This window comes from Lagopus leucura, unplaced genomic scaffold (assembly GCF_019238085.1).
Source record: "Lagopus leucura isolate 7727_CA_CO unplaced genomic scaffold, USGS_WTPT01 Super-Scaffold_100001, whole genome shotgun sequence".
Lineage (NCBI taxonomy): Eukaryota > Metazoa > Chordata > Aves > Galliformes > Phasianidae > Lagopus > Lagopus leucura.
Window position 1 is genome coordinate 100367837 of NW_024962262.1, and position 26410 is coordinate 100394246.

At 42.1% G+C, this 26410-nt stretch overlaps 1 protein-coding gene and 1 long non-coding RNA gene across 2 annotated transcripts; one reads left to right on the forward strand and one right to left on the reverse strand.

The window, feature by feature from the left end:
• LOC122177335 lies at window positions 1-15065 on the forward strand. The gene is made up of 5 exons (XR_006178058.1): window positions 1-819; window positions 2604-2676; window positions 6415-6508; window positions 12126-12223; window positions 14947-15065. It is a non-coding gene; the product is annotated as an uncharacterized LOC122177335 (long non-coding RNA).
• On the reverse strand, window positions 1293-26021 carry YBX3 (Y-box binding protein 3). The gene is made up of 9 exons (XM_042866595.1): window positions 25778-26021; window positions 21943-22006; window positions 19988-20021; window positions 15122-15211; window positions 14698-14820; window positions 8978-9072; window positions 2854-3025; window positions 2182-2282; window positions 1293-1820 (listed from the first exon to the last, which is right to left on the reverse strand). The coding sequence occupies exons 1-8, from the start codon at window positions 26004-26006 to the stop codon at window positions 2217-2219; spliced, it is 873 nt and encodes a 290-aa protein (XP_042722529.1). The 5' UTR covers window positions 26007-26021; the 3' UTR covers window positions 1293-1820; window positions 2182-2216.
• Between the last annotated feature and the right edge of the window lie 389 nt (window positions 26022-26410).

Here is a 26410-nt window from a genome sequence, read left to right on the forward strand (position 1 = left end):
AATATGAGCTTACTCTACAGTGAATGAGTGCATCACTGCACGTGCTCGAAGGAAGCAAAAGCACTTTTATTCCTGAACCAAGTCTGTCGTTTTCACTTCACTGTTTATTCAGAGTTCTTAACTCACTGATCATAAAAGCAAGCCAAGAAACATTTAATACTGGAAGCTAGGGGCAGGGCAATCCATGCATCATGCCTTCCCTTATCCCTCCCTCACACCAGGTGAAGAGAAAGGGAGTAAGGCTCCAAAGCAATTTGCTCCCAGCCCTTATTATTACTACTCAAGACTCCCTTCCTTTCCCCACTCCCCATTTCCTGAGGAGTAACATGGGAATGTAAGACCCCAGAGAATCTCATATGATTTTTAATTATTAGAATAGAGAAAGTAGGAGGGGGAAAACAGTAGTAGGAGTCACCTGCCACAAATCTCTCCATTTGTTTAGTCTTAAATGTATACAGTGTTGCTGCATACCAAAGGGGATTTACCTGAAGCAAAATTCACTAGAGGCTGGATAAGTGTTGTATCACTAGGAACAGAATTAGGCGTTTTAAGGAAACAAATACATTATTCAAGGTCAGGATAACATCAACTGTAAAAGCAAGAACGTGAGAAATACCAGGCCAGAGAATGAAGCATGCAACAAGATAGCTGAAGGAACACACCCATACTCAGCAGCTGGCAGTAGTGTGATAACATGCAAGACAGCCCAGGTTTGGGGATGGACACAAAAAAAAAAAAACCACAACCTCACGCATATTAATAACCAAAGAATTATACTAACACAAAATGGAGCAGGTGGAAAAACTTCATTGTTTTCAGGTAAGGAAAACTGTAGAGACTAATGAAATGTACTGCCATTATTTGGAACTTTATTTGCTAGAATGAGGTAGCAGCCTAAGTCTGGGCAGAGAGAAACCTATAGGCTTAGATTCTACTGCTTCAATAACAAAAACCTTGCAAACCAGAAGGGAAAAATATCCCACTAATCCACTCTGGATATTACAAACAACTGCTGCAATACAGTAACACAAAAACCTAAAATCAGAAATGCAGAGAGGGTAGTGTAGTGTTACAGCTCTGTTGTCTAATTACCTTGCAGAAGCTGTTCTTGTTTTATAGTAGCCATAACTAACCCAGCCAAGTCCTTGCACATGTATTATCCAGCAGTGTTTTAGACAAGACATATCACTGCATATTAAGAGATGCAGCTCATTTTCACATGTAAATACTGAAGCAGCAAGATTAGAGCATGAATGATTTTAAAGGTAAATATAAACAAACACTTCAATGGATTGGTTTTGGTAGTTGAAATCACTTTTATTTGCAAGGAACGTCACCCATGCTGCACAGTTTCAAATAGATCTTACCAAGGAAAGCTGAAATTTCTCCTCCCCATGTCCTGAAGGGAACAGGACTGGCACAGGAAAAAAAAAATACTCAACACACCTGGGAGGTCTAGCACCAGCATCCAATAAAGAAAAGCATTTGATTTCTATTTCAGTTCTTTCATTGGGTATTTTCCCCTTTTCAGTTTGATACCAAAAGAAAAACTGAAAAAATTCAACACTAGTGAAACATTGAAATTCTAAACAAGAAAAAAACCCACAGTTGCTCTTGAAACTGGGGAGGTTGCTCTTTCCAAATCTCACTCTTTATGCATCTGTCTTGCAGGCGTTCCCTGGATCTCAGCTGCTGGTATTTTTTTTTTTTTTTCCTCCTGCTTTTAGTTCTGATGTTTTGAATCTTTGCTTTCATCACTGTTGCTTATTTATTGCTTGAATGTTTCTTTGGTGTTATTTCTGAGTTATATTTTAGGACACCTGTTGAAAAAAGTCAAGTTAAAAAAGCAGTTTAAAGTTTTGCTTTCTTAGTGCAGAGAATATTCTATTCTTATTAATGGCAAGATAAGCATGACCAGCATATCTTATTTATAAATTGAGTACCACATCTTCCTAAAGCACCAACTCATCAACAGATGGTATTCATGAAGTATGTATATACTGCAAACTTTACTTTGTGACAGACACAGACAGATGCAGAGGAAGAAATTCCTTGACTCACCTATAAAAGGCTTTCAGAAGTTACTACAAGTATCTAGCCAGAAATATAGATATGTGACAACATGCCAGGAGTTCTAGAAATCCCATTTCACTCAAAAAAGATACTAGCTATGCTCCTTACCTGAGGGATAGTAGAGGTGCCTGCAGAACCTGACATTACTCAGCACCACTCTGCTCAGTCACTGGAGCAGGATTTTCGGCAGGTGTTTCAGCCACCTTTGTCTGAGACACAAAGACAATAACATTTTTGTTATAGGTAAAACTGAGTAAGTCCCTTCACTGTCCAATAGCAGGGTTTTTTTTTTTTTTTTTTTAATTAGTCAGCTCTGACATGGAGAAAACCACCTTGAATGGATAGGATAGAATAATAAAGTCTTCTCACTAAGGTGAAGTCTAATTACTAACAGTTAACCTAAATCTAGTTTGTGCAGTTCAAAAAATTGATCTGGAACTTTCAAATCCATCTCCTGTCCTGGAAATGGATAGTTTCAGAAACATAGTTGGAAACAGAGCTGGAAGATAAGGCGTTTCTTTCTATTTCAGAGGTATTTATTACAGTCTGACTCCAATTGAAAGCTATGAAGCAATTCCTATCCCACTGCTGGTTTCATTTAAGGTAAGCTGCTCAAACAAGTCCATAAGAAACAGGCAATTAAGCCAGCTACCCTTACCATCAACTTGCCATCAGTTTTCTGTAACGTACCGACAGACTTGTCAAACCCCCCTGCCCAAACCTCTTAGCACTCATCCCATCAAAACTCAGCCTCTGCCACGTGGCCAGGAGCATGCTTACCTCTTTCCCATCCTGAGCTGGTGTGTTGGGCGGACGAGGCCGACGCCGGTAGTTGTATGGGCGCCTATACCCACGGCGAAGTGGCTGCTGACTCACAGCGCTGGCCTCATGCTGGTTCTCTTTGTTCTCAGCCTCTCCAGTGACCGGGGCAGGGCGTGGACGCAGGGGCCCTCTTGAAGAGGCAGGAAAGTGCATGTAAGTACAAAAGTAGCCTGAGACGGTTAAACTAACTTAATTTCAGCCCAGCAAAATCCTCACTAGCCAACTACCACCTTTCATAGTTTAGAATGCAAGCAAACAATTCCTTTGGAGTTCCGCTGTCATACAGTTCAAGGGAAAGTCCTAGTTCATTGAGATAGACATGCAGCCTGAGTGTTTTCACTGTTGGAATTACAACAGCATGTCCTGCTGCCTGCTCTGCAATAAAAAGGTAGGTCAGCCTCACTCTGCTCAGAGAATTGTACCACTGAACCACCAATGCCTTATCCATTAGGCAACCTGGAGTGCCTCGGCTCCCCATGGCTCACCATATTGATGAACTGTTCTCTGAACTGTTGGCTAAGAGAATTAAAAAAGAAAACAACAACAAACAAGCCAGTGACCAATTAAGCCAGTCAGGTAGCACTAGTTACACAGCCGCCCAGCCTTATAACTGAATGCCACAGTTCCCAGGAAATTACACTTACTCTTGACAAGTTTGAATATCCAGGAATATTTCACAAGTAACCAAACCAATGCAGTGTTGCCTCTCTGACCACAAAGTACGCATCTCAAGTAAGTGACCTTCAGCTCTCCACTGGAAATGCAATACTTTCTTGGGTACTCCAGGAACAAAGATTACTTACTGTATTCTGTCCACAATAATGTCAGAATATGGCTAGAAGTCACGGCCTACTATCTTGTTCCCATTAGGTGGCTTAATTAATCCACAGTTACCCAGTTTCAAAAGGCTATTCAGATTTCCCAAGGAAAAAAAAAAAAAATGAACAGGAACACTAGTATCACTAGATTTAGGTACTGCTTGCACTTACATGCACTGTTAACCTAAACAGAAACATAATTCACTGACATTGGAATGTACATATTAAGCTACTTCTTACAGAAGGTAGCCCAATGCTAATGAGGACTTTCAGCAGTAGTTTATACATATCAGATTGCTACAGTGTCAGTATTATCCACATTCCTGCAGTCCCAGATATGTTTGTGTTGAGGATGACTCTGTTAAGTGCTAGAAAACCTCAGAGGGGAGAAGGAAGGCTTATAGTTGTAGACTCAGCATGCACAAGAGTGTTAAGTTTAACTCCGCATGGAACATGTCATTGCAATCAAGGACCACCCCGTTATTCCTATGAAGTTCAACTCCTTTCTTTTGCATTATTCTTTTGCTCCTTCCTATCTGCTTCCGAGTAAGCATGCAACAAAGAACTAGAATTGTACCCATTTCATAATTCATCTATCCAAATCCAAAGCTGGAACCTGATCTCAATAAGCTATATATAAAAAAAAAAAAAAAAAGGACCAGATGAGGAGGACCAAGTAAGGTATGTTGTATGGCAGACTAATGCAATTCTGCTCCTTAAGAGTAGTCTCCATAAGGCATCACATTTGTCACATCCTCCAAAAGGAAATGATCTGATTTTTTGTGACTTATGGGCTTCAAGAAGTTTAAAGAAATTGGGCAACACCTCAAAATGCATAACAGTCAGAGGATGGGTATTTCACACACTAATATTTTTAACTATATCGAGTCACTCAATTATGGAATCATTCCTTCAGCATGGAGGGCTGAAACTGGAGTGGTCATGTCAGAATTAATAATAGAAAATTAAGGACAGAAATATAGAAATCCTATACTAGACAATTTACAGGATGACTAACACAGGTGACTCAGCAAGTTAACTGCTTATTGCACTGGAAAGTATTGTGTTCATGTAAAATCCAAATAGCTTTTAGTTTGGTTATTTTTTTTTTTTTTTTAATTTGAAGTCCTACTGGGTCTTCAAGGACCCCTTTAACCCGGTTCCATAGATCCCTAAGGAAAAGCAAGGAGAAAGAAGCCTATTTCTCTTTAGTCCCCTAATGTCCAATTGTTTTCCACCCTGGAGATTTCCTCAGCTAGATACAGTCTGCCTATTTAGTAATATTGCAATAGCATTCTCTTCTCGCTATGTGACCCACACCACTTAAGCTTACACAAGCTTGTATTTCCCCAGCATCCTGCACCAAAAAGTTTTAACTATATGCTTCAAACATAACGTTTTTCAACATGTCTCTCACTTCCTTCATTTGATGTCTCCTCATAGCTTATTCCTATGTCAGAATAAAATAGAAATGAAATAATCGAACTTCATCTAATCTTCCCACACCACTCACAATTCTGAAAGCCTGGGAGACAACAGGACCACAGGTCAAAGGAAGAACACTTGATGAGCACAAATGAGTTTTAGCCACACCAGGCAGTAAGCCAGTTTGTTTAAAGGCCCAAATTAAATGCCTCTATGCAAACACGAAGTACGGAGAACAAGCACTCATGTTCAACAAGCCCTGATCTTCATGGGAGACTCTGACTACTCTGATATCTGTTGGAAGGACAGCACAACAAGGCATAAGCCATCCAGGTTTAGAATGCACTGATCATGGCTTCTTTCAAAGCAACAGAGGAGTCAAGGAGGACAGGTGCTACATCGGATCCTGTTCTCACCAACAAGGAAGGCCTGGTGAGATACATGAAACTCAAGGGCAGCACTGCAGTAAAACTAGGGGGAACAGCCTCAAGTTGTGACAAAGGAGATTCAGGTTAGACATCAGGAAATACTACTTCTCCAAGGGATTGATCAGGTGCTGAGACAGGCTGCCCACAGAGGTGAGAGTCACCATCCTTGGAGGTGTTGAAGAAGTATCTAGAAGTTGTACTGAGGGATATGGTTTAGTAGGAAATACTGGTGATAGGTGGATGATCCTGGAAGGTTTTTCAAATGCTGATGATTCCATAATTGGCTGTAATGACAACAAAATGGTAGAGCCCAAAATGATTACGGCAACAAGGAGGGCACACAGTAAACTCACTATCGCTCAGGAGAACAGATTTCAGGAACTTGCCTGGTAGAGAACTAGGGGATAGAGCCCTGGAAAGAAGAGAGGCCCAGAAAAGTTGATTAAATATTCAATAATCACCTCCTACAAGCTCAAGTGCAAGGCAACTAAAAAGAAGTCAGGCAAAAAACACAAGAAGCTCCCAGACAAACCTAAATACAAAAAGGAAATACATGGAGATCAGAAACAAGGATGGAACTAAGCTGGGAGGAACACAATCATTGTCTGCACAGCCAGGGGATCAGATTATAAAAGCAAAAGCCTTGAAAGAATGGAATCTGATCAGGGACATTAAGAACAACAAGAAAGGCTTTTAAGTATGTCAGTGATAAAAGGAAACTAGGGAAAAAGTGGGCCCTCTTTGTAAGAAAATAGTAGGAGAAGGCTGAGGTACTCCCTGATTATTATTTTTTTTTCCCCTCATTAATCTTCACTGGAAAATGCTCTATTCACACTGCCCAACTCCAGAAAACAAAGAGACTGGAAGAACCACCCACAGTAGGAAGAGATCAAGTTTGAGACCATCTAAGCATCCTGACGTTGCAGAAGTCCACAAGACCTGGTAAGATGCATTTAAGGATCCCAAGGGAACACTAGCAGATGAAGTTACTAAGAAACTATCCATTGTAATTCACAGAATGAAGTCCCTTCCAACTCAAGCCAAAGATCATCTAGTTAAAATCCCCCTGCCACAAAAGCAGGGTTTCCAACCAACCTGGCCTTGAACACCTCCAAGGATGGGACACCCACAATCTGTTTCAACAGTTTGTTCCACTACCTCACTACCCTCTCTGTGAAAGGCTCCCCCTGGACATCTTATCTAAATCTCCCCTCCTTTAGTTTAAAACCATTCCTCCTTGCCCTATCACTGTTTATCAATGTAAAAAAAAGTCAGTTTCTCTCCTTTTTAATCTCCCTTCAAATACTGGAAGGCTGCAATAAGGTCTCCCCTGAGCCTTCTCTTCTCCAGAGTGATGAAGCCCAGCTCCCTCAGCCTGCCTTCTTCAAATCAGAGACATGGATCACTCAGTGGATTAAAAAAAATAATAATAAATTGCAGTCACACTCAAACAGTTGTGGTCAGTAGCTTGATGTCAAGGTGGAGATCAGCAACAGGGGCATTCCTCAGTGACTGATATCAGGACTACTCACATCTTTGTCAGTGGCAGGGACAAAGAGTACACCCTCAGTAAGTTGGCAGATGACACCAAGGTTTGTGGTGTAGCTGACACTAGAGGGAAGAATTGCCTTCCAGAGAAATGCTAACAGATTTTCAAGGTGAGAACCTCACAAAGTTCAACAAGGCCATGTAAAGAGTCTTACACATTGAATGAGGCAATCCCAAACATGAATACCAACTAGATGATAAGTAGATTGACAGCAGACCAGCCAAGGACTTGGGGTGTGTATGAGAACTGTTGAATCACAGCATGAACCTCTGATTGATCACCTGAGGCAAGCACTGAATCAGCTGCAGGAGCACAGGTGAAGGCAATTCATCTGTGTGAGCACAAGTGGAGCCTGGCTCCACCTCTCCTAGACCCCATTTAAGGGCTGACTGCCACTGAGGAAGGATCTCTTTCTGGAGATCACTCCCTTTAGAGTTTTTCTGCAAGCCCAGGACACAGGTGAGCATTTTATTTCTGACTATCCCTTTCCACCATGATAATCTTTCTAGCTATACAATCTGTAGATACCACACCACTCTGTATATTTGTTAGTTATACAGGGTGTTAATGGATGAAAAGATAAACATAAGGTGGCAGCATGTTTGCAGCCTAGAAAGCTAACTGCCTTGAGGGTTAAATCAAAAGAAGCATGGTCATCAGATCAAGGGAAGTGATTTTCCCACTCTGCTCTTGCAAGACCCCACCTGGAGTACTGGGCTCCTCCCTGGGACCTGAGCATAACACCATGGATGCTCTGGAACAAGTCCAGATGTGGACTATGAATATTAACAGTGCTGGAGCACCTTTCCTGTGAGGAAGGGCTGGAGCTGAGAGAGTAGGGATTGTCAAGCTTGGAGAAGAAAAGGCTCCAGGGATACCTGATATTAAACTTCCAGAATCTAAAGGGTAGCTTTCAGAAAAGATGAAGACAGACTTTTTACTAGGGCATGCAGTGATAGGACAAAGAATAATGGTTTTAAAAAAAGAGAGTAGATGAAGGTTAGATTTAAGTAAAATTATTTTTTACTATGTGGATGGCACTGGAACAAGTTGTGTAAGGAGGTTGTGAAAGCCCCACCCCTGAAAGTGTTCAATAACACCAGATTGGGACTTCAAGCAACCTGACCTAGTAGGAAGTTCCTATCAAGGATGTTAGAACTAGATGACCTTTAAAGGTGCCTTCCAATCCAAACTATTTTATGATTTTAAAAATCTCTCCCTTCCACCTCCGAGCCTCAGCCCTTAGGCACTTGCAATTGCAATACTGAAATTCTACTGTGTATCTGATGTCCGGGAGGGGACAGAACTTGACTTCATTTTTCTCCTGAAGAGACAGGCTCTTTTGTACATACAAACAGCATCACTGCTTAGACCTAGGCTTGAGTGATACAACCATCTCAATCCTGAGTACACAAGCAACATAGTGCTAGACTACTGACTGCAGTCCACAGATAGCTTTACAAAGCACATCTTGACCCTGCAGACATTGGACAACCTGCCCCATGTCAAGCAGGATCTAGATAAGTTGCTTGCCTACAGTACAGTACTACAAGAATTCATGCTGGAAAGACATGGAACTTCTCACAGCTGAGCAACATATTGAAACGAGTTGGTACAGGATACAAATAACTTTGCCCTTTCTTGATCTGCTCCTGGAAGTAACTAACACACAATTAGATCAAGCAAATTCTACAACTATTTCCTTATTCCTAAAAGTTACACATTCCTCCTGGTAATTTAAATGCTTCCAATTCTCTCTACCACTTACATGTACTCAAATGCCTGGGAATTCAGCTTTTCACTCTGCAAGCTTTTATAGACTACACTTATTTGCAATGACAAGCAAAGAAAACAGCACAAACCTGCGATAGCGGGGACGATAAGTAGGATTCCTTTGGACTTGCTGATGAATTTGTCCTCCTTCCGTAACCCCATCCTTGATTTCTCCCTCAACACCCTAAAGCCAAAATAAAGCAAACAAAATAAAAATCAGGGACAGATAGCCTTACTTCAGGCAGTATACTGACTGTATAGCCCAGAGACTTGAATATGAGCTCAGATAACAGTAAGCCTGTACAGAAACCCTAACATACTAAGCCAAAGCTTTTATTTTGGCAAAGAAAAGATGAGGGGCAGAACAAGAGCTAGCTATGCTGCTCATGTTCCTCATAGTGAGGGAGAAAGCCACCTATTAGTGCATCCTCCCTGCCTCAAGGGAAAGGTAAAGAACCTGTCAGATCTCCCCAGTACATACAAAAGTAGGTTTCAAGACATGACACTGAATTTCAAAAAAAGGTAAACTATGCAATGGAAAAGCAGCAGTTGACCTGGACACTTCTGAATTTAGAAGACTGAAAGTCGTCATGCCAAATACTGCTAGACACTACTCTGACTTTAAGTAAAATCCTCTTTCCAAAAAGAAAACACACTGAGTTCAAAGACAGAAAATTACTGCATCACGTCAAATACACAGCTCATACATTCACTCAATATCAGCCTTTGAGAGACTCTCTCTTTAGCTGAAAAATTGATAGAGTTGTATTACAGCATTCTCTTTTTCCAAAAGATAAGACACTACTGGCATACGAGGTCACCACGCCTTACAGTTATAGTTTTACTATTCTTTGCTCCAAAATAAAGGATTCAAAAAAGGATTCAAAAAGAGACCTGGAAACAGAATGCTTTCTGCATCTGATTCAGCATGTTTAAAGCTATTTATTCCCAATGCATTCTGTAGCCACTTAAGAATTATTTGAAGAAAACACATTTCTAAGCATTATAGTGTTTGCATTACCACTCTGGCACTGTTTATATTAAGACTCTCTGTTCTATGCAACTTGACAGTTAAAATCTGAGAGGAGAGGTCAATGTCTGCCTTGCATAGTGAAGCATGTGTGCTAATAACAGTTCTGAAGTCTTGGCATTTCCTTTCCATAAAGGAAGGACGTGGCTATTCAGTCTGGGAAAGCACAGACGTGGGAGACCAAAGAAAAAGCACTATCTGAAAGCAAAAGTAGTAAAATCAAAGCAAATATATTACTATTTCCCTTGTACTATGATTCTGGGTGAGTTTCAGCACAATCACTGTTTCCCTTCTCCAGGATTTCTGACCAAACAATTCAAATTCTAGTGCTGCAATGTCAAACGTATGAAAACACAAAAGCCTAGAAGGTCTTGACTAAGGGACCAGAGGTTAACAAAGCATCAGCTAACTCAACGGTAAGGAAGAGTGCAAAGTCATGACTTCATCAGCCAAAGCTCTCTTATAGCACTGGACAATTAGTATTAAATTCACTGCTCTTTAAAGATAGTATTGAATTCCAGTGTCTTTAATAGCACAGCCCAAATGCATTCCTCCCCACAGAATGCTGCATTGAAATCTCAGATAAAGAACAGTCTCCAGCTCATTTAGTGACAAAAAACCTTGATAAAGCTTTTACTGAAAAACAATACAGACACTGTTTCCCTGTTCATTTTGAATCGGATGTTGATATGTGAATATTTTATGTGGGCTTGTTTTAAGTAGCTAGTTGAAAACATGAATTACTTAGCCCAGAAATATCAGCTATTTCCTGCATCCTCTACAGTATCACAAAAGTTCAGTTAGCACATTCGTATATCTAGTAATTTCTCAGATCTGCCAGTTTGAAGTAAAGCATGCTTCCTGAATAAAGCTGCTATGCTGCCAGAAGTCACTAAATACAGTTTAACCAGAAAACAGAACCTAAGCTTTAAGATTGCTTTATTATACTGACAATAAGTTACATTTATTTACTACAAAAACTCCATTGGTACTATTAAAAGCACCAAACTCGCAACATATACATGATCTACTACATGATACACTTAACATTCTCCACTAAAACCTTCCAACTCTACATCCTACTTTTAATAATACACTAGGTCATCCTAAAAGATGGATGTAAAGAACTGGTCAGCTTCACTCACATTTTTGTCTCTGAAGGCTACCAAAATAGGTAAGCATGCTGTATTATCCCATGAAGACACTGAGTTTTAATCCCTCCCCTGAACAGAATGTCTTTAAGCATAACTGTAACCACAAGGAGTTTTTTCACCTGTCTCTTCAATTTCATTCATTTTTATATTTCTTCAGATCATTCTCTAACTTTCATACAGTAGTACTCATGTTTTCACATTCTCTCTACAGGAAACAGTGTCAACCTTTAAAATGTTTCCCAAGAGATTTTACCTGATCCATGCATAGAACTTCGTTAGTAATGCATGCAGTACTTAAAAGAAGATATCATCAATTCAAGGTTATTTCATGATCCATTGCCTGTAATAGTACTCTGATTACACCTCCATGTCACGTCTACACTACCACAGTTTGTGGAAGATTGCAGCCTCTTGTCTTCAGAGAAATTGAAGATTACAATACAAAAAAAGTACTGCTTTCCACAGAACTCCCCAAACAGTTCAAAAGGTCCATTAAAGCTGGTGAAAAGTCTCAGGTTGCTGAAGATTCTCTTCACCCTTCAAAAAAATCCATATAGTATATTCAAAACTAGGTCAAGTAAGTTATGTCTAGAGTACAGACATTTGAGCTAGCATGGCTAACAGAAGATAGCATCTAGCATACTTCCCAACCCTCATGGAGTTAAACAAGGAGAAATCAGTCTTGACTAGAAGAGACAGACTAGAAGGTTGGACTGGAGTTGTTAAGTGACAGCAGTTAGAAGCTCTAGAAGGCTGGAAGTCACCTCAGTATGTTAAAGTTGAGTGTTATTACAACCCATAAACTACTGTATTGATTTTTCCTCCCCCCAACTCTTTTTTTCCCCCCTTTTGTAAGCAGTATCAGCAACATGGCAGCCGAGTTACAGAAAAACCTTTCACCTCTGTAGCCCAGTACATCAGAAGAACAACAGGCATAGATACAATGGAGTCTATTCCTTGAGGTGCTCTTTAGACACAGAAGGCTGAGTGTACTATCAGTAACTTAAATTTAAGTCTCAAGAGTGGTGTTATTTCCATCTAACTATCTTACAGGACTCACACGGAGAGGCACCACCTTTATTCTCTGTGAATGGTACCTTACAGCTCAGACACTGCTAACTTTTCTACCCCTCTGCAAATCAGAAGAGAAGGTAAGGAAGTGTCATTAAAGAGAAGCTTCTTTTGAAATATAGTAGAACTGCAGTTCTACTGCAAACTGCCAAATGAAGAGTATGTTAATTGATGCAAGAAATTTCCAAAAAATAAATGCTAATTGCTTCTGATAATTCAGTCTACAAGCAATTGATCAAAACCAAGCAAACAAAGCATGACAAGATTTGGGTAAGTTAAGAGTGGTTTCACTGACCTACACTAGGACAATTCAGAGACAGTCCCTGCAGAGAGCCCCTTGCAGTCCCTAAAAAGATCTTACCAGAGTAGGGCTTTGATTTGTTCAGGCAGCTAATCGACAGGTTGGTAAGAAAGCCCAGCAGAACTGGTCAGTCCTCACTAGCTGAGAATGCAAGAATTGCCCAAAGAAATATACACAAAGTTTAGTACGCATAACTGCCCACTTCTTTCTCAGAACTCTTGACTGAGCTCATCTCTGACAGTGAGGTATCACTCAAGCAAATCACATGCATCCAAGTTTGTGATTAGGCAGCATGCATTTAAGAGCATTCAAGGAACTGGCCACTATTGTATTTGAAAAGTTACAGCAATCATGGAGTTCACTTGGTTATCTGCTAAAGGCAGGCATATTAAGGGATGGTACTGTAAGAACTTCAACATCTGACAGCAGAACAGAATCTACTCTTAAGCTCACAGATTACCAACTCTAAAGGAACAATGTGTTGTTGGGCAGGCTGAACACTCAGAGGAATCTTAAACTGAAGAGGAAGACAAAAAACTTCATAAGCAGTGATCATCCACACGTTTTGAAGGCTATAATGCTTCCAGAATCATCAACCACTGAGGAAGACCAGTATGCTTCTAGTTTTAAATATATAAAAATATTAATTGAGAGAGGTCTCTCTCTCTCTCAAGATTTCCAGGCCCCAGACACATAACCATTGAGGCCTGCTGTGTTTTGGGTACCAGTCTGAGGATTTAGATATAAGCAAGTGTAAGGGAAACAATATGGAACCACAATTTTGGTCTCAATCTTGTTCCATATACTTCAAGTATTGGAATTTAAGCGTGTTATACTGTCACATGCTAGTCAGAGTTTAATCTTAATGAGTTTCCATCAGATGTTTAAGAAAACATGGCTCAGCACAAGAACCTACAGATTGAATGTTCCCCATGCTTGAGACAAGCCTCACACAATCATTCTTCAGGCAAAAGGAAAAGAGCTGCTTTACATACTCAGCAGTGCAGAGGGGTGTTAAAACCCTCATATGCTTGCTCATTTGAAATGTGAAGCAGGTCCCAGACAATCAAATACTATAACTAAAGCATTCACTAGACAGTAGAATGAGATTTTAATTTCAGCAGAGCAAAAGGAAACAGAGTTGATACTAGAACATATCCAGTATATTCCTCATTTCTAGTTAGCTCATCAACTCTTAGCTCTCTGCTGCATGGAATGAAAGTGTAAGCTGCAAACTATCACAACACAGACACACTCAGTAATAAAGTATCAGTTGCCATCACCAACTTCTAGCAGTCTACAGGGCTTCATTCAAAGAACACCTTTCACATATTTAAAGTTTGGTGGTATCTAACAGCATTAAAAGAAAATACTTCAACAGACAAGCATCAACAGCTAGGCTATAGAGAAGGATGCCTCCACACTGGCAACTGCAGAACAAGATGAAGAGAGTTATGTTGCTTGGATGAAGCAAGACTTTCATACTAGAACACCACATTCCTGTAAAGATGATCAGACTCAACTGTTAGGAAAAAAAAAATATTGTCAAGCCTGCACTATGTTCAAGTCATTGGATTACTCCAGGCACCAATGCAGCAAAAGCACAAAACAGATAGTGGTAACTGTCAGAACTACAGCCACCTATCACTTAGTGAGACCTCCCCTCTGCAAAATCTTGAAGGAAAGCTTTCCAAACCTATGCACAACTGTTTATAACATGTTTAGATAGTCAGTTTAAAGAAAAATGCATTTTTATACTGCACTGCTGCAGACAGAGTTCTATTAAGGGATGCTATGTGAGAGTAGCAACTAGTTTGTTAAACTACTACTGTGCCATACAAAAACAATGAGCTTTTGAAGAAAAAAATTTCTCTACTCAACCTTCACAAGTGATTATTACACTGCTTACTTAGGTCAGTACAAATACTTCCTCCTATTGCTTCATGTAAAGGGCATGGTTAACTGCCTAGGTATCTTATTTCTCCACAAGCAGATATCCTAACACCCAAAAAGATACTTAAGACAGTTCTGGAATGGGATGAAAAGAAAGAGCCTACCAGATACCCAGTAACAGAGCTATCACCAACAACATCAGTGATGTACTGGAAAAAGCTAGAATATTACTGAGGAACACTCACAATTTAATTAACTTGAGTCAAACCTGTAGCTCCCTCTCTTGAGAAAATTAGAATTACTATGGAGGTAGGATGACCATTGTTTAAAAAAAAATAAATAAATAAAAGTTACACTTACACTTCGAGGTGGCCCACGGCGTCTGCCAAAATAGCCACGTCGATAGCGGCGTCGGTCTGCAGCATAGCGGCTGCCTTCTACAGGAACTCCATCTGGTCCAGTGACATTAGCTGCTTCTGCACCCTGGAAGTTAAAAAATGTAAGCCATGCGTATGGAAGAAAAGAGCCAGGTACAGCAAGAAGGGGAAGGAAGATAAAACATGAACATGTTATGCATATAACAATTTCCTAGCTATTCCTTCCTCACAGGTAGTGCAAAAGCAGGCCTGTTATTCATAATCCTGGTGTTATGGAGCGAGAATGTGTCACCCACCACAGGGATTAATACATTAAAAAGACTAGATATACAGCAAAACTTGTATTCTTCTGAGAAGTAACACCGAGAACTCTGTTGGATCACACCTCTTTGCCACAGTAATCTCACCTTCTCTCCCTCGACCACATCAAATTCTACAGTCTCTCCATCACCAACACTGCGCAGATACTTCCGTGGGTTGTTCTTCTTTATAGCAGTCTTTAAATAAAGATACAGAAAGATACATTAGTTCATTTCATTCCTTCAAAGCCTCGTGGATGAGGAAAGAGTAGTCTTTCTGCTACAGTCTCAAAACCACATACCAGATAATTAGCCACCATACCAGAATATATAAGATACATAGATCTCTCTTTTCACAGAATCTCCTTACTGAGTCAGAATTTACCCCTTCAGTACTCATAAGCTTACAAAATAGCTGTTGCCCCAAGATGCCTTCTCTCAAGCCTACAGCATATCAGGACCATTCTGCATGAATTCTCTATTTCCTGCATGCTCTACTAAGATAGCAACTGCAGCAATCATTAGGAGACATGCTGAGCACTACAAAGAGCTTAAAAATCAAGAGCATTTTGGAGGAGGTGACATCAACAAAAAGATATTTTGGCAATCCATGGTAACTAAAGAATTACTGTAACTCTGAAATAATAGAAATAAGCATTTTACTTAAGCACTGGAAGGGAGACCCCAGAAAGTTAAGCAAGTCCCTACTTAACACAGCAAAACAGTACCAGAACAGATTACCTCAGACATCCCTTGCAGACAAACACAAAAATGCTATTAATGTCATTGTTTAGACCCCCTTGGTATTACCCTCAATCTCTAAACTCACAGAAACACTTGGGCATCCACTGTTGATAGGCTGAAAATCATTCTAGGGTGATTTCCATTTAGAGGCATGCTTCTAGGATTCCTAAAATGCATTAAGCAAGGCAAAGCAAGGCAAGGCTACTGTCAGCTCATTAAGTAAGGGTTTACAAACTTAAAGAGACTGAAGAACACTAAACAACATATATACTGAAGATGTCAATATACTGAGCCAGTAATTTATTTTTTACTGAAGTACTCTTCAATTAAAGACCAATGTACTTTAAGTTCCCTGATACAGGTGTCTTGTTAGCATAAATGAGGTAGGTACAGATCTAGTACTTAGAAGTACACAAATCCCACTTAAAAATGGGGTACAAGGCAAAAACAGAAAGTCATAAGCAGTTTAGAAAAAACAGGCCAAATGAAGAACAGCCAAGTTGTTGCCAGTGCATGGCAACTATAGTCATTCTATCAACAGTGAGAAATATTTTAGTCTATTGAAGTACCAAATGAAAAATTCTAGTCAGCTTAAAGTTCAGCTTGACCAGTTTAGAAAAGACACTTCTATTTGTCGATGAAAAACCACCCCCCTTCCTTTAAGGCAATAGGCCTGGATGTCCTTGTAGCACTGCAGCTGCACATCTAGACAGTTATTCTCTGCACCCCACAGTGTCCCTGAAGAACGTGAGAGCATAGACAGTATTGATACCAAAGCAATAAACAATCCAAGAACTTTTCTGATATAGGAACAGAATGAACTGCTCAAGTACATTCTTTTGGGAAACACCACAACAGGCAGACTCCCACTGTCCAGTACAGACAATTTGCTTTCTTGCTAACATATTAGTAACAGCCCATTACTAAAACCACCTGGAATTGCTAGCTTTTCAAAAAAAGACATACTAATACTAAAAATTGTTATCTTACAGTAGATTAAGGGTTTAATTATTTCACTTGTATTGAAATAATTGGCATGACCTCAGCAGACTTGTGCTCTGCATGACATGTCAAGTTGCATTTTCAAGTCCTCTTTCTTGAAAAGGGGGAAGAGAACTAGAAAGACCCCTTTTCAATAAAGGGCATAATTAAGATAAGTAAAGCTACTCAAACTTTTCTTGAAAGTAATGGAAGATAAATTCAACAGGACATCACAACTACTATTCCAGACTTATGTATAGAGACTTCAAGATTTAGAATTGCAACTGGATAGAAGATAGAAGCTACTACTTGGTAGACTGAGTTGTTTCATGAAGGCAACCAGGAATAATTCTGAGTACATCCTAGAATTCAGAGTAGAAACCATATGACTTTCCTACTGCTACATCAGCAGTAGGTAAACACTGAAGAAATAAGAGGCCTGAACTTCAAGCTTGATGAAAAGACTTTTACTCCATACACCCAGAGAGGAGAGAATGCTGTTCTTCCTGCTGCTGTTCATCACCTGCAGGCTTAGGGCCTTTGATTCAAGGGACAGATGTTCTGTATTAACATAGACAGCACTGAACAATAAACTGAGATTTTTTCTAAAGGGACACTGATGAACAGAAGGCTATGACAGACTTCAGTTAGTTCAGTCCTCTGTTTAGAAAAGTTCTTCCCACACAAGATATCACATCATGTTTACATCCAGCACTGTCACAGTGAAAGCCACGATCTGCCACACCAGTTACTGATACATCTGTATTAGGCTGCACTATAAGCACTGTAATGTAAGAGGAACATAGATCAGTTCAGACAAGAAAAAGAAAGCCATTCAACTCATCCGCTGCACTAGCTTCGTCTTCACTGCCTCTTGATTCCAACTCTCTCATTAACTTTAACTTCTTTTAACCTACTTTTAATAGGGTTAAACTGCAAGACACCCCAACACACTCCACCAAGACAGCACCCCACACAAGCCAATTGCACAAAGATGCAAGCAAGACAAAGCTAAGTAAGACTCTCCCTTCACCATACTACTGTTTGGGTCCTCTGTAAGACAAAGGGTTAATTCAAAGCAAGCCATGCATGTCCTAAAGCGAAAAGCATTTTAATCTGTGCTCAGTTTATAGATAGCATCCAATAGCCATACACTGAGAATTAACCCCCTATCCTGATCATGAGACCAGGCTGTTTCCTCCTGTGTGTGTGTGTACACATGGGCAGTGGAGGGGGGTGGTCCCTGTTCAATTAGGTCAACCTTATTCTTAAAGGATTAGCTGTATAATCCAGCCCATCCCAAGCTGGGTGCAGGGGAAGTGGAGGAGGAGCTGCATATGCACTAACCACCAAAGACAGGGAGCTCCCAGCAGGATGTTTGCAGAGGACTCATTCTCCTGCTTCACAGCCCATCAGATCTGGCTCCCCCACCCAAGAAGGGCTGTCCAGCACTGAGCAGTGGCCACAAGGCCCCAGGAACAAGGATCTCCTTCCAGCACATTACGGGAGGAGAAAGAGGTCACATCACCCCTTTATACCCTCACTTTCTGCTGCTGTGTAGTAAAACAACTCAAAACAGAAGCTTCAGAATATCTGACTGCAGCTGAGGCAGGCTGTATCTGGGAAAACATACTCTGTCATGCAGAGCCCAGAGGCAAGTTAGCATGCAAGCTCACATTGGATATATGTGGTATTTCTAAAACATCAAGCCAGTTTTGCTTTAGTGTTTGTGTCTAGAACATCTCATCTTCTGTGGTGGAAAAAAGAAAAACCAGCAAAGTTCCACCATCAGTTTACAAAGAGTTAAATAATCATCTCTACAGATATAACAGCACAGAGAGTAGCTTGCTGCTGGCCTTCATTGTTCTGAAGCCTTCACAAGCAGTCTTCCCACAGAAAATGATGCTCCATGTAGTTTTTGCCATCAGAAGGATAGCTGGATATCCTCACACAGATCTCAGGGATACCTTGTTTTCAAGGCAGTTTTACAATGTTGCCTATGCAAAATATATTTTGTTACAAGAACTTGTGTATCAGCACAGTGCCAGTGTATCTAGAAAAAGATACACATATGAATCAGTGCGTACAAAGCACATGGTCATTAAAGGAGGGTGACTGTTAACAGTTTTGTTTATGAATTAAGACCTCTTGAGAAATTCATATATGCATTGAGAGCTCTCACTACTGTTCTACTAACTGAATTAGGAACGCATACTGAGAACATGGACTGACACCACCTTCACTTGTTCCAGGCACTAGTCTTACTCAGTTTCATCCATTTTAGGAATAATGAGTCTAAACCCCCTGACTCAGAGAAACAGTTATGATGCCTAGTTTGTGGCTTCATGACTAACTTGACATTCAACAGCAACTTTAATCACACACGCACATACCCTCTTCTCTCAGTGACCAACTCTGAGGGTAATTTCACCAGCTATATTTCCATGGAGCTACAGAGGACTCTCATGATTTTAACAATCACACGGATAGCAGATCTTCCACATGAGACAAGTTCAAGTGCAATATTTCACTTGTTGCTAAAGCTTCGGGCGATGCAAAAGCAGATCTAAGCCAGCCAATCAGTTAGCACCAGAATGCAAGCAGCATCCTCTGCTTTCCCACAAGTTGTCTGCAATCCAAGACTCATGATATAAACTTAGAACAGCCCACTGACAGTTCATAGGTTAGCCAATGGCGGGCTGATTGGCAGCCTCTCCCTCCTTGGGCACACTCAGCACACCGCCTTCCACCCCTTCTTCTCAAGAACAGCTGCCTCATGCAGCAACAGCTGACGGCAACCCAACCTGGTCAAAAGCCAGGCCAGATCACTTTCTCTCCAATACCAGGGAGGGCAGACAGAACAGACCCACAGATTAAGATGGTGGGAAGAAACAAGACACAGGAGGAAAGTGATGAAGTAGAAGAAAAGGGGGGGAAGGACAGGTAAACAGGGTCATCATCTCCTCTGGGTGTGGGTGGAACTCTAATGTTCAAATTAAGGCAGACACAAGACAGAGTGAAGGTTTGCAGTATCTACTCTTTCAAATACGACTTTGAAAGAGGAAGAAACATATCCTTGTATTCCTCCCTGAAACACATGCATGCCAACTTGAGATATTTGAAGTAAATATTCTAAGCAGCTGCCAAGGTAAGCTGACCCCAGCGACCCAGCTGCTCTAGAAGTTACACTAGAAAACGATTGTAGGCCATGACAATGCTTATCTCTAACTACAAATACCACACTCTTACCTGATGAACAAACACATCTTCTTTGGTATCATTTCTGTGAAAAGAAATGAAAAAGTAATAAGAGTTCAGACTAACAGACTTAAATAGAGATCTCTGACTTCACAAGTAAGGCCTCCCTTCCCCCAGCCCATCACACATCGCCTGGATTCCACACATTCTGTGTTAGGCTATGCTGTCAAGATGCTGGTCTGATTTTTTGAGGATCCTACCTTTAATAGCAGTAAGGACTTCCCATTCTTCAGAGAAATGAGGGAACAGGAGGGAGGTGCCCTATAATTCATAGGGAAGTGTTTTGTGTTGAAACAAAACACTGAATAAGTAATGACTGGGCTACTTGCCTTTCACTATTCCACTATCCCACCTCCCAGAACCTCCACAGTGCCTGCAACCTGATCTGTTATCCCAGAGGTCAAGCAACACTACCAACAGGACTGGCCACAGCTGTTAACAGCTCTCCTTTCAGTGAATCTTAAAGCAACCCTGCACAAGGTGCTAAGAGCATCCACTGGAGGGAGAACCAGAAAACAACTCATATGGTTGTCTAGATTACACCAGCCAGTTCAGGCTCCCACATGCAACACCTGAAGATGTGTCAGTTCTGTGTCCTCACACAACAGGAACAACCTAGATTCTACAGTCTAGTCTGTTCACTTAAATCCCTGCAGAAGGAGCAAGTATCCTTCACAAAGGCTTTGCGAAGACCATATCATTCTAACTTTCCTGTGCTTAGAATAAGTAACTTCAGCTTTGTGAGACAGTTATTATACTATATCCAGCAGAAGGCTCCCCCTTCAAAGTGCTCTGAAAGACCTGACTGAGGAATGTATTTCTCAATTCAAGCTTTTCTTCTACTTTACACTGCACCAGATAGTAGTTCCAGATATAGGGCTATAATAGAGTGAGCTTCAGATCCACGGAACAGGACTCTTCTCTCCCATTCTAGTGTTCAACTAACCCAAATCTGCATAACAATTCAGGGACTTGCAGGACAAATATGTATCTTGTAAGACACATGACCTACTGGATGGTAACCCTGCCCATAGCAGGGGGTTGGAACTTCAACATCTTTAAGGTCCTTTCCAAGCAGTTCTATGAGTCTACTAAGTGTTCACTATGCAGGAAACATTTCTCATAAATCATACATTTAAGCCCCTTAACAGATATTCCAGCCTTAAAAGTCAGAGTTCCCTGCTGTTACTGCATCTGAAGTTGGAGGCATGACAAACACCTCTTATAGCTAGCCATTACTGGTGCCACTTAAGCGTTCATTTGTGTTTAGAGAGGAAAAAATGAAAGATCCCCAAACCCAGGCCTAAAATACTCTCAGTTACATAATATTGAAAAAAAATATCAGACATACTTAATCATTTTGACTAATATCATAGAATCACCAAGGTTGGAAAAGACCCACAAGATCACCCAGTCCAAATATCTACCTATCACCAACAGTTCTCCCTAAACCATGTCCCTCATCACCATGTCCAAGTGTTCCTTAAACACCTCCAGGGTTGGTGACTCCACCGCATCCCTGGCAGCCCATTCCAGTGCCTGACCACTCTTTCAGAGTATTATTTCGTAATATCTTAACGTACTAGATTCTTAGCCAGAGGTATTCCCTCTCATCTTCCTTCCTCACATATTAAAAAAAAAAAAAAAAAAAAAAGCCACACAGTCACAAAAGATAATACAGCTCATTAGAACTGTAGCATGAGTAAACACGAGAAGCAATTAATAGATCAAATTTATACTGAATTTAACACTATATTTTCATCCCACACATACCACTGAGCAAAGATTCACCTCAGAGAAAATCCAAGTTTACTGAATGCCTGACCACTAAGTGCACAAGCTTGTAGTCAGCTCCTTGGGTCACTGCTCGAATGACTAACACAAGGTATATTATCCATACCATGAGTCCTTCTGCAGTATATGCACGACTATCAATTTAAACATACCTGTTGATAAAGCCATATCCATTTCTGACATTGAACCACTTGACCGTGCCAAGAACTTTTGTTGCTGGAAAAAAAAAGTAGTTCAAATAATAATTATAATAATAATAATAATACAAAAGTGTCACAGAAATGCTTTTATAGCTGCATGTGATTTCTCAGACCAGACCTGGTCTCCTTCCTTAATGCCAAAGATGTACCTTCACCTCCATTTCAGTTTATACTAATGCAGTAAGCAGGAAATATTGCTTTCACTTGCTGCATGGTAGCTTCCACCATCTACAGTCAAGCCCACCCCCTATTTTCAGAGTTGGCCATCTATTTTCCTCCTCTATTTTATTTCTTATTCCATGAAGAAGAAATGAACATTTAAACCTCTGATGACCGCCAGTCATCAGTTCTCTTTAGCTTAGTAGCTGTATGTTTCACATCTAGCAGAAAGAAACTGTTTAGAAGTGCTCTTTCACTCAAACATCCCTCCTTTTTGCTTCCTTGGAAACCTGAACTGGCTGAAGAAGCAGTATACCAAATATCATCCAACAATCTCATGTGAGAAGGGCAGCACATGTTTATTTTTATGTATGAGCTCTCTCTTGCATTGTAAACCCCACTCCAAACAAAAGCCCAACATTTGTTTTCTGTTTATATTCCTTACTCCAGAGCTCTTCCACAAAGTATCAGCTGTAAACGGACCACGCTGAAGCTTCTAGAAAGAAGACAACTTCTTGTCTCACTACACTAAACTCACATCTCATGTAGAACATGAGATCAGACTGTATCAGACTGCAGTGTCTTAAAGGATCTGGTGGAACTTGTTCCACCAACATGTAGGTACTGTGTGGGAGGGACTCAGTTGTGATGGAGGTAGTTCAACCTCTCCTTTTTTGTCAGCAACCGGGTGGGGACTACAAGATTTTCCCTTTCCAAACCTGCAGGAAAGCAAGAATTTGGAGACCTATAAATGTTATTTAATACACAGCACTGCTACACAGTTGCAGTATGTCAAACAGTCACACTGCCTAATTTGAACAGTAGACACCTGTAAAGGATCTAGTCAGACAAATGCCAACTTTCTAAAAAAAAAAAAAAAGAAAGAAAAAGAAAAAAAATCAGGAGAAAATAAGTATTAATTAAAGGGGAAAAGTCTTTTCAGGATAATCTCCAGTTCAGAAGCCTTAGTCAGCCTGCTCGAGGCAAAAAGAAAACATCCTGGAAACAATTACCTTCTTCTGTATTCTTCCCTAAATATTCACAGGGCAACTGCATGGCTAAAAAGACCTCTGGTCCTACGCAGCCTTGACATTGATATATGTGCACACCTTCCTGACAGACAAAAAGTGACCTCATCCTCCAGCTACACAGCTACAACAGAAATGTTTGCTGGTAGCAGTCCACTGTTACACTGTTGTCGAGGTCTACTGGAAATAGTAACAGTGCTTTATCGCCGCTCTTTAGTGAAGGTTTTGGTAAGCGTTCATATTTTAGGAGCAAGTGTTTATAGCAAGTGTTACTAGAGAAAAAAAGGCTGTATCTAGTACAGCATCCATTCCCAGCTTTCCCCTTGTTTTCAAGAGGAGAAATGCCCCCCAAATTTTGCCACTCAGCATTGACTGAAGGACAACAGTTATCACTCTTACAGCAGTGCTTCTAGGTTTAGCTTCATCAGGTCATATCCAGGTCCAGATACTTACTGATATTATGAAGGTACAGAACATAGGCAAGAGTTCACTGCGCTGTGCAAGTTAACAGGGGAAAATGGGGGAGAAGACAATAATAGGCTAATACCACTGATTGCCTTATTTTTTTCTCTTCTCTCAAAATAGCCATGAATATGTTGGCCTATTCAATCAGATCAGGAAGAGGATGAGAAGCCTGACAATCTTATGAAAACTCTCAGAGGAGCCAGAAAACTAGCGGAAGGAAAGGTAGTCAAAACTCATCGTACATGGCCACTGATAAATGCGCACACAGCTTCAGAGCTAGGTAGAACAGCACTCTTCTTTTTGCACAAGCTGTCAGAGATTGCAGGAAACCTCCAGTACGTTCCTAAGATGGCATACTGTGGAAGTAGTATTCCCCGCCTGTATTAGTGTAACAATGTCCCCTTAAGCATCACCAAGAGGGTAAGAACATTAGACGTCAGTATTATGTTTGATCTCCATGTGACCACAGCACAGCTGTTGTTAAGCCTGAGTTGTCATAGTGGAGAGATCAGGCAGGTAGAAGGAACAAGCCCAGAGGAAGCCATAACCAGTCTTACTGACAAGTCAAAGACAGCAGTTAACATGATGAGTCTTATCCCACTGGCAAGCAAAAGCTCACATATTTCCTACGAAATGCTGTGCACATATCAGGGAAATGATCAGTCACTCCTATCCACATTTAAATAGCCTTGTTTTTCTTAATTCAGCAGTGAAAAGCACATGAAAGCTGATTTGTCCTTATACCTCGAAGTCAAACACCGGGGAAGCCTCAAACCTTGCTTCCAATGTGGTATCTTTTTAAGAGGAGATTTAATTGCACTGTACCATAAGACCTATTACTAGACTACTATGTACTTTCGAGTCCATTTTTAATTGCATCATTTCCTCATGTCTGAGGAAGAAAAGCTTGCCTAACGTTAAGGCCCATTTGCAGAAGCATCATCATGGGGGTTATTCTTCCTACTAGACCAGGAAAAGCACTTGAGCCTTCACTCCTTCTTTGCCCCCTCCAGGAAATGGCGTGGGGGAAGGTTGGAAGCAGGGGCTTGATCTGCATGAAAACATTACCAAAAACATACTACCAGTTTACTTTGCTAGGCTCCTTGCCATGGCAGTTCCATTGAGGTCTCTACCTGCTCCTTTATCTGTTGCACTAAGATTTCAAACCTTCTAAAGAGAACATGCTGTCTTTCCTCACTGAAGCTCAGGCATTAGAAGTAAGCCTTATTTTTGTCTTGCTAGCCTCTTAAAGTTAAGTGGTTATTAATAGTAGATTATAAGCAAGATAAATAGGTAATGAACAGCAGCCTGCTTCCACTAGAACAATTTCAACGCAGACTTATACCCAGACCATTTCAACAGGTTGGTCCTGTTTAGCTACAGTTCAAACAGAAAAAAAAAAGAAAGAAACACGCTATGCACGTACACGGCTTGAGTACTGAGATAGCAATTCGGCACTTCGCTTTTGCTATTGTGAAAGAAATAATTTAAAAATATATATATATCCAAGAGATATTATTGAAGCAGTTGCTGTCCTTTAAGAGTAAAGAAGTTCTGCCAAGACTTCAGAGTTCCGGGCTCACGGTCATCCACGCGTTCTGCCAGCAGCTGATTCCGGCAGTAGGCTCGCAGCCCCGCGCCCTCCCGTACCGCTCCGGGCGGGGCCGGGACGCTCAGCCCGCACAACCGCGGCTTCTCCCTACAGCGCGGAGCGGGCACGCAGCAGGTGCCGGCAAGCCTGCCCCGCCGCCCGCCGCTCGCCATCATGGCTGCGCTCGCTTTCCTCGCTGCCCACGCAGCCCCCGCCCGACTCTCCGCGACGCGGGGCCTCGTAGAATCGGAGCGTGAAGCCGCGCCCCAGCTCCGCGCACGACCGGCGGCGGCGCCGCCCAACTTCGCGCCGAGTTGCGTGCGAGCCGGGCCCCGCTCCTCCGGCGGCTCCCCACGACGCCGCCGCCACCCCGCGCGCAGCCTGACTCACGGCAGCGAGGAACGGGGGGAGGAGCGGGGCGTCCGCAAGCGGGCGGCGGCTCCGCCCGGCCCGGAGCATAGCGTGCGCTGCCGTCAACCCTCCTCCCGCAGCGAGGCGAGCGCGAAGCCGCCACGCGATACCACCCTACCCGCCCAGCACCCACCGAGCACTTTCTTCTCCGTCTCCCCTGCGGCGGCGGTAGCGGCGGTAGCGGCCGCGGAGCCGGACGCGGCGGGTGCCACCTCGCCGCCCGATGCTCCCGGCGCGGCGCCGCTGACGGGGCTCTTGGGCTTGACGTCCGGAGGGGCGGCAGCAGGGGGCGGCGGTGGCGCGGGGGCAGCTGCGGCGGGCGCCGTGCCGCTAGCGGTGCTGGTCTCCGCCGCCTCGCTCATACTGGTTGGCAGCAGGACGGGTGCGCGGCGCTGAGCAGCTGTTCCTCGGGCCCGCGCTGGGTCTTACTGCCCCTAAAATGGCCCCGCCGAAGTTTTAACACAGTCAGCGGGGGCCGGCGCCGGGACTTGCGCCGCCTTATTAGCATTTAAAGGGGCCGCACCGTGGTCGCGGCTGGACCGCGTGAGCGGGGGACGGCGTGGGGATCGGCCTCGGTGAGGTGAGGGGCGCGCATGGGAGCGGTACGCGCGTGAATGTGGCCGTGCGGTGTACAGGTGGCCGTGTGTGCACGCACGAGTGCGGCTGTGGGTACGCGAGCGTGTGCGTGTGGAGCTGAGCGGAGGGGAGCTGAGCTGAGCTGAGCTGAGCTGAGCACCGCGCGTGTATGCCCGTCCGTATCTGTGGG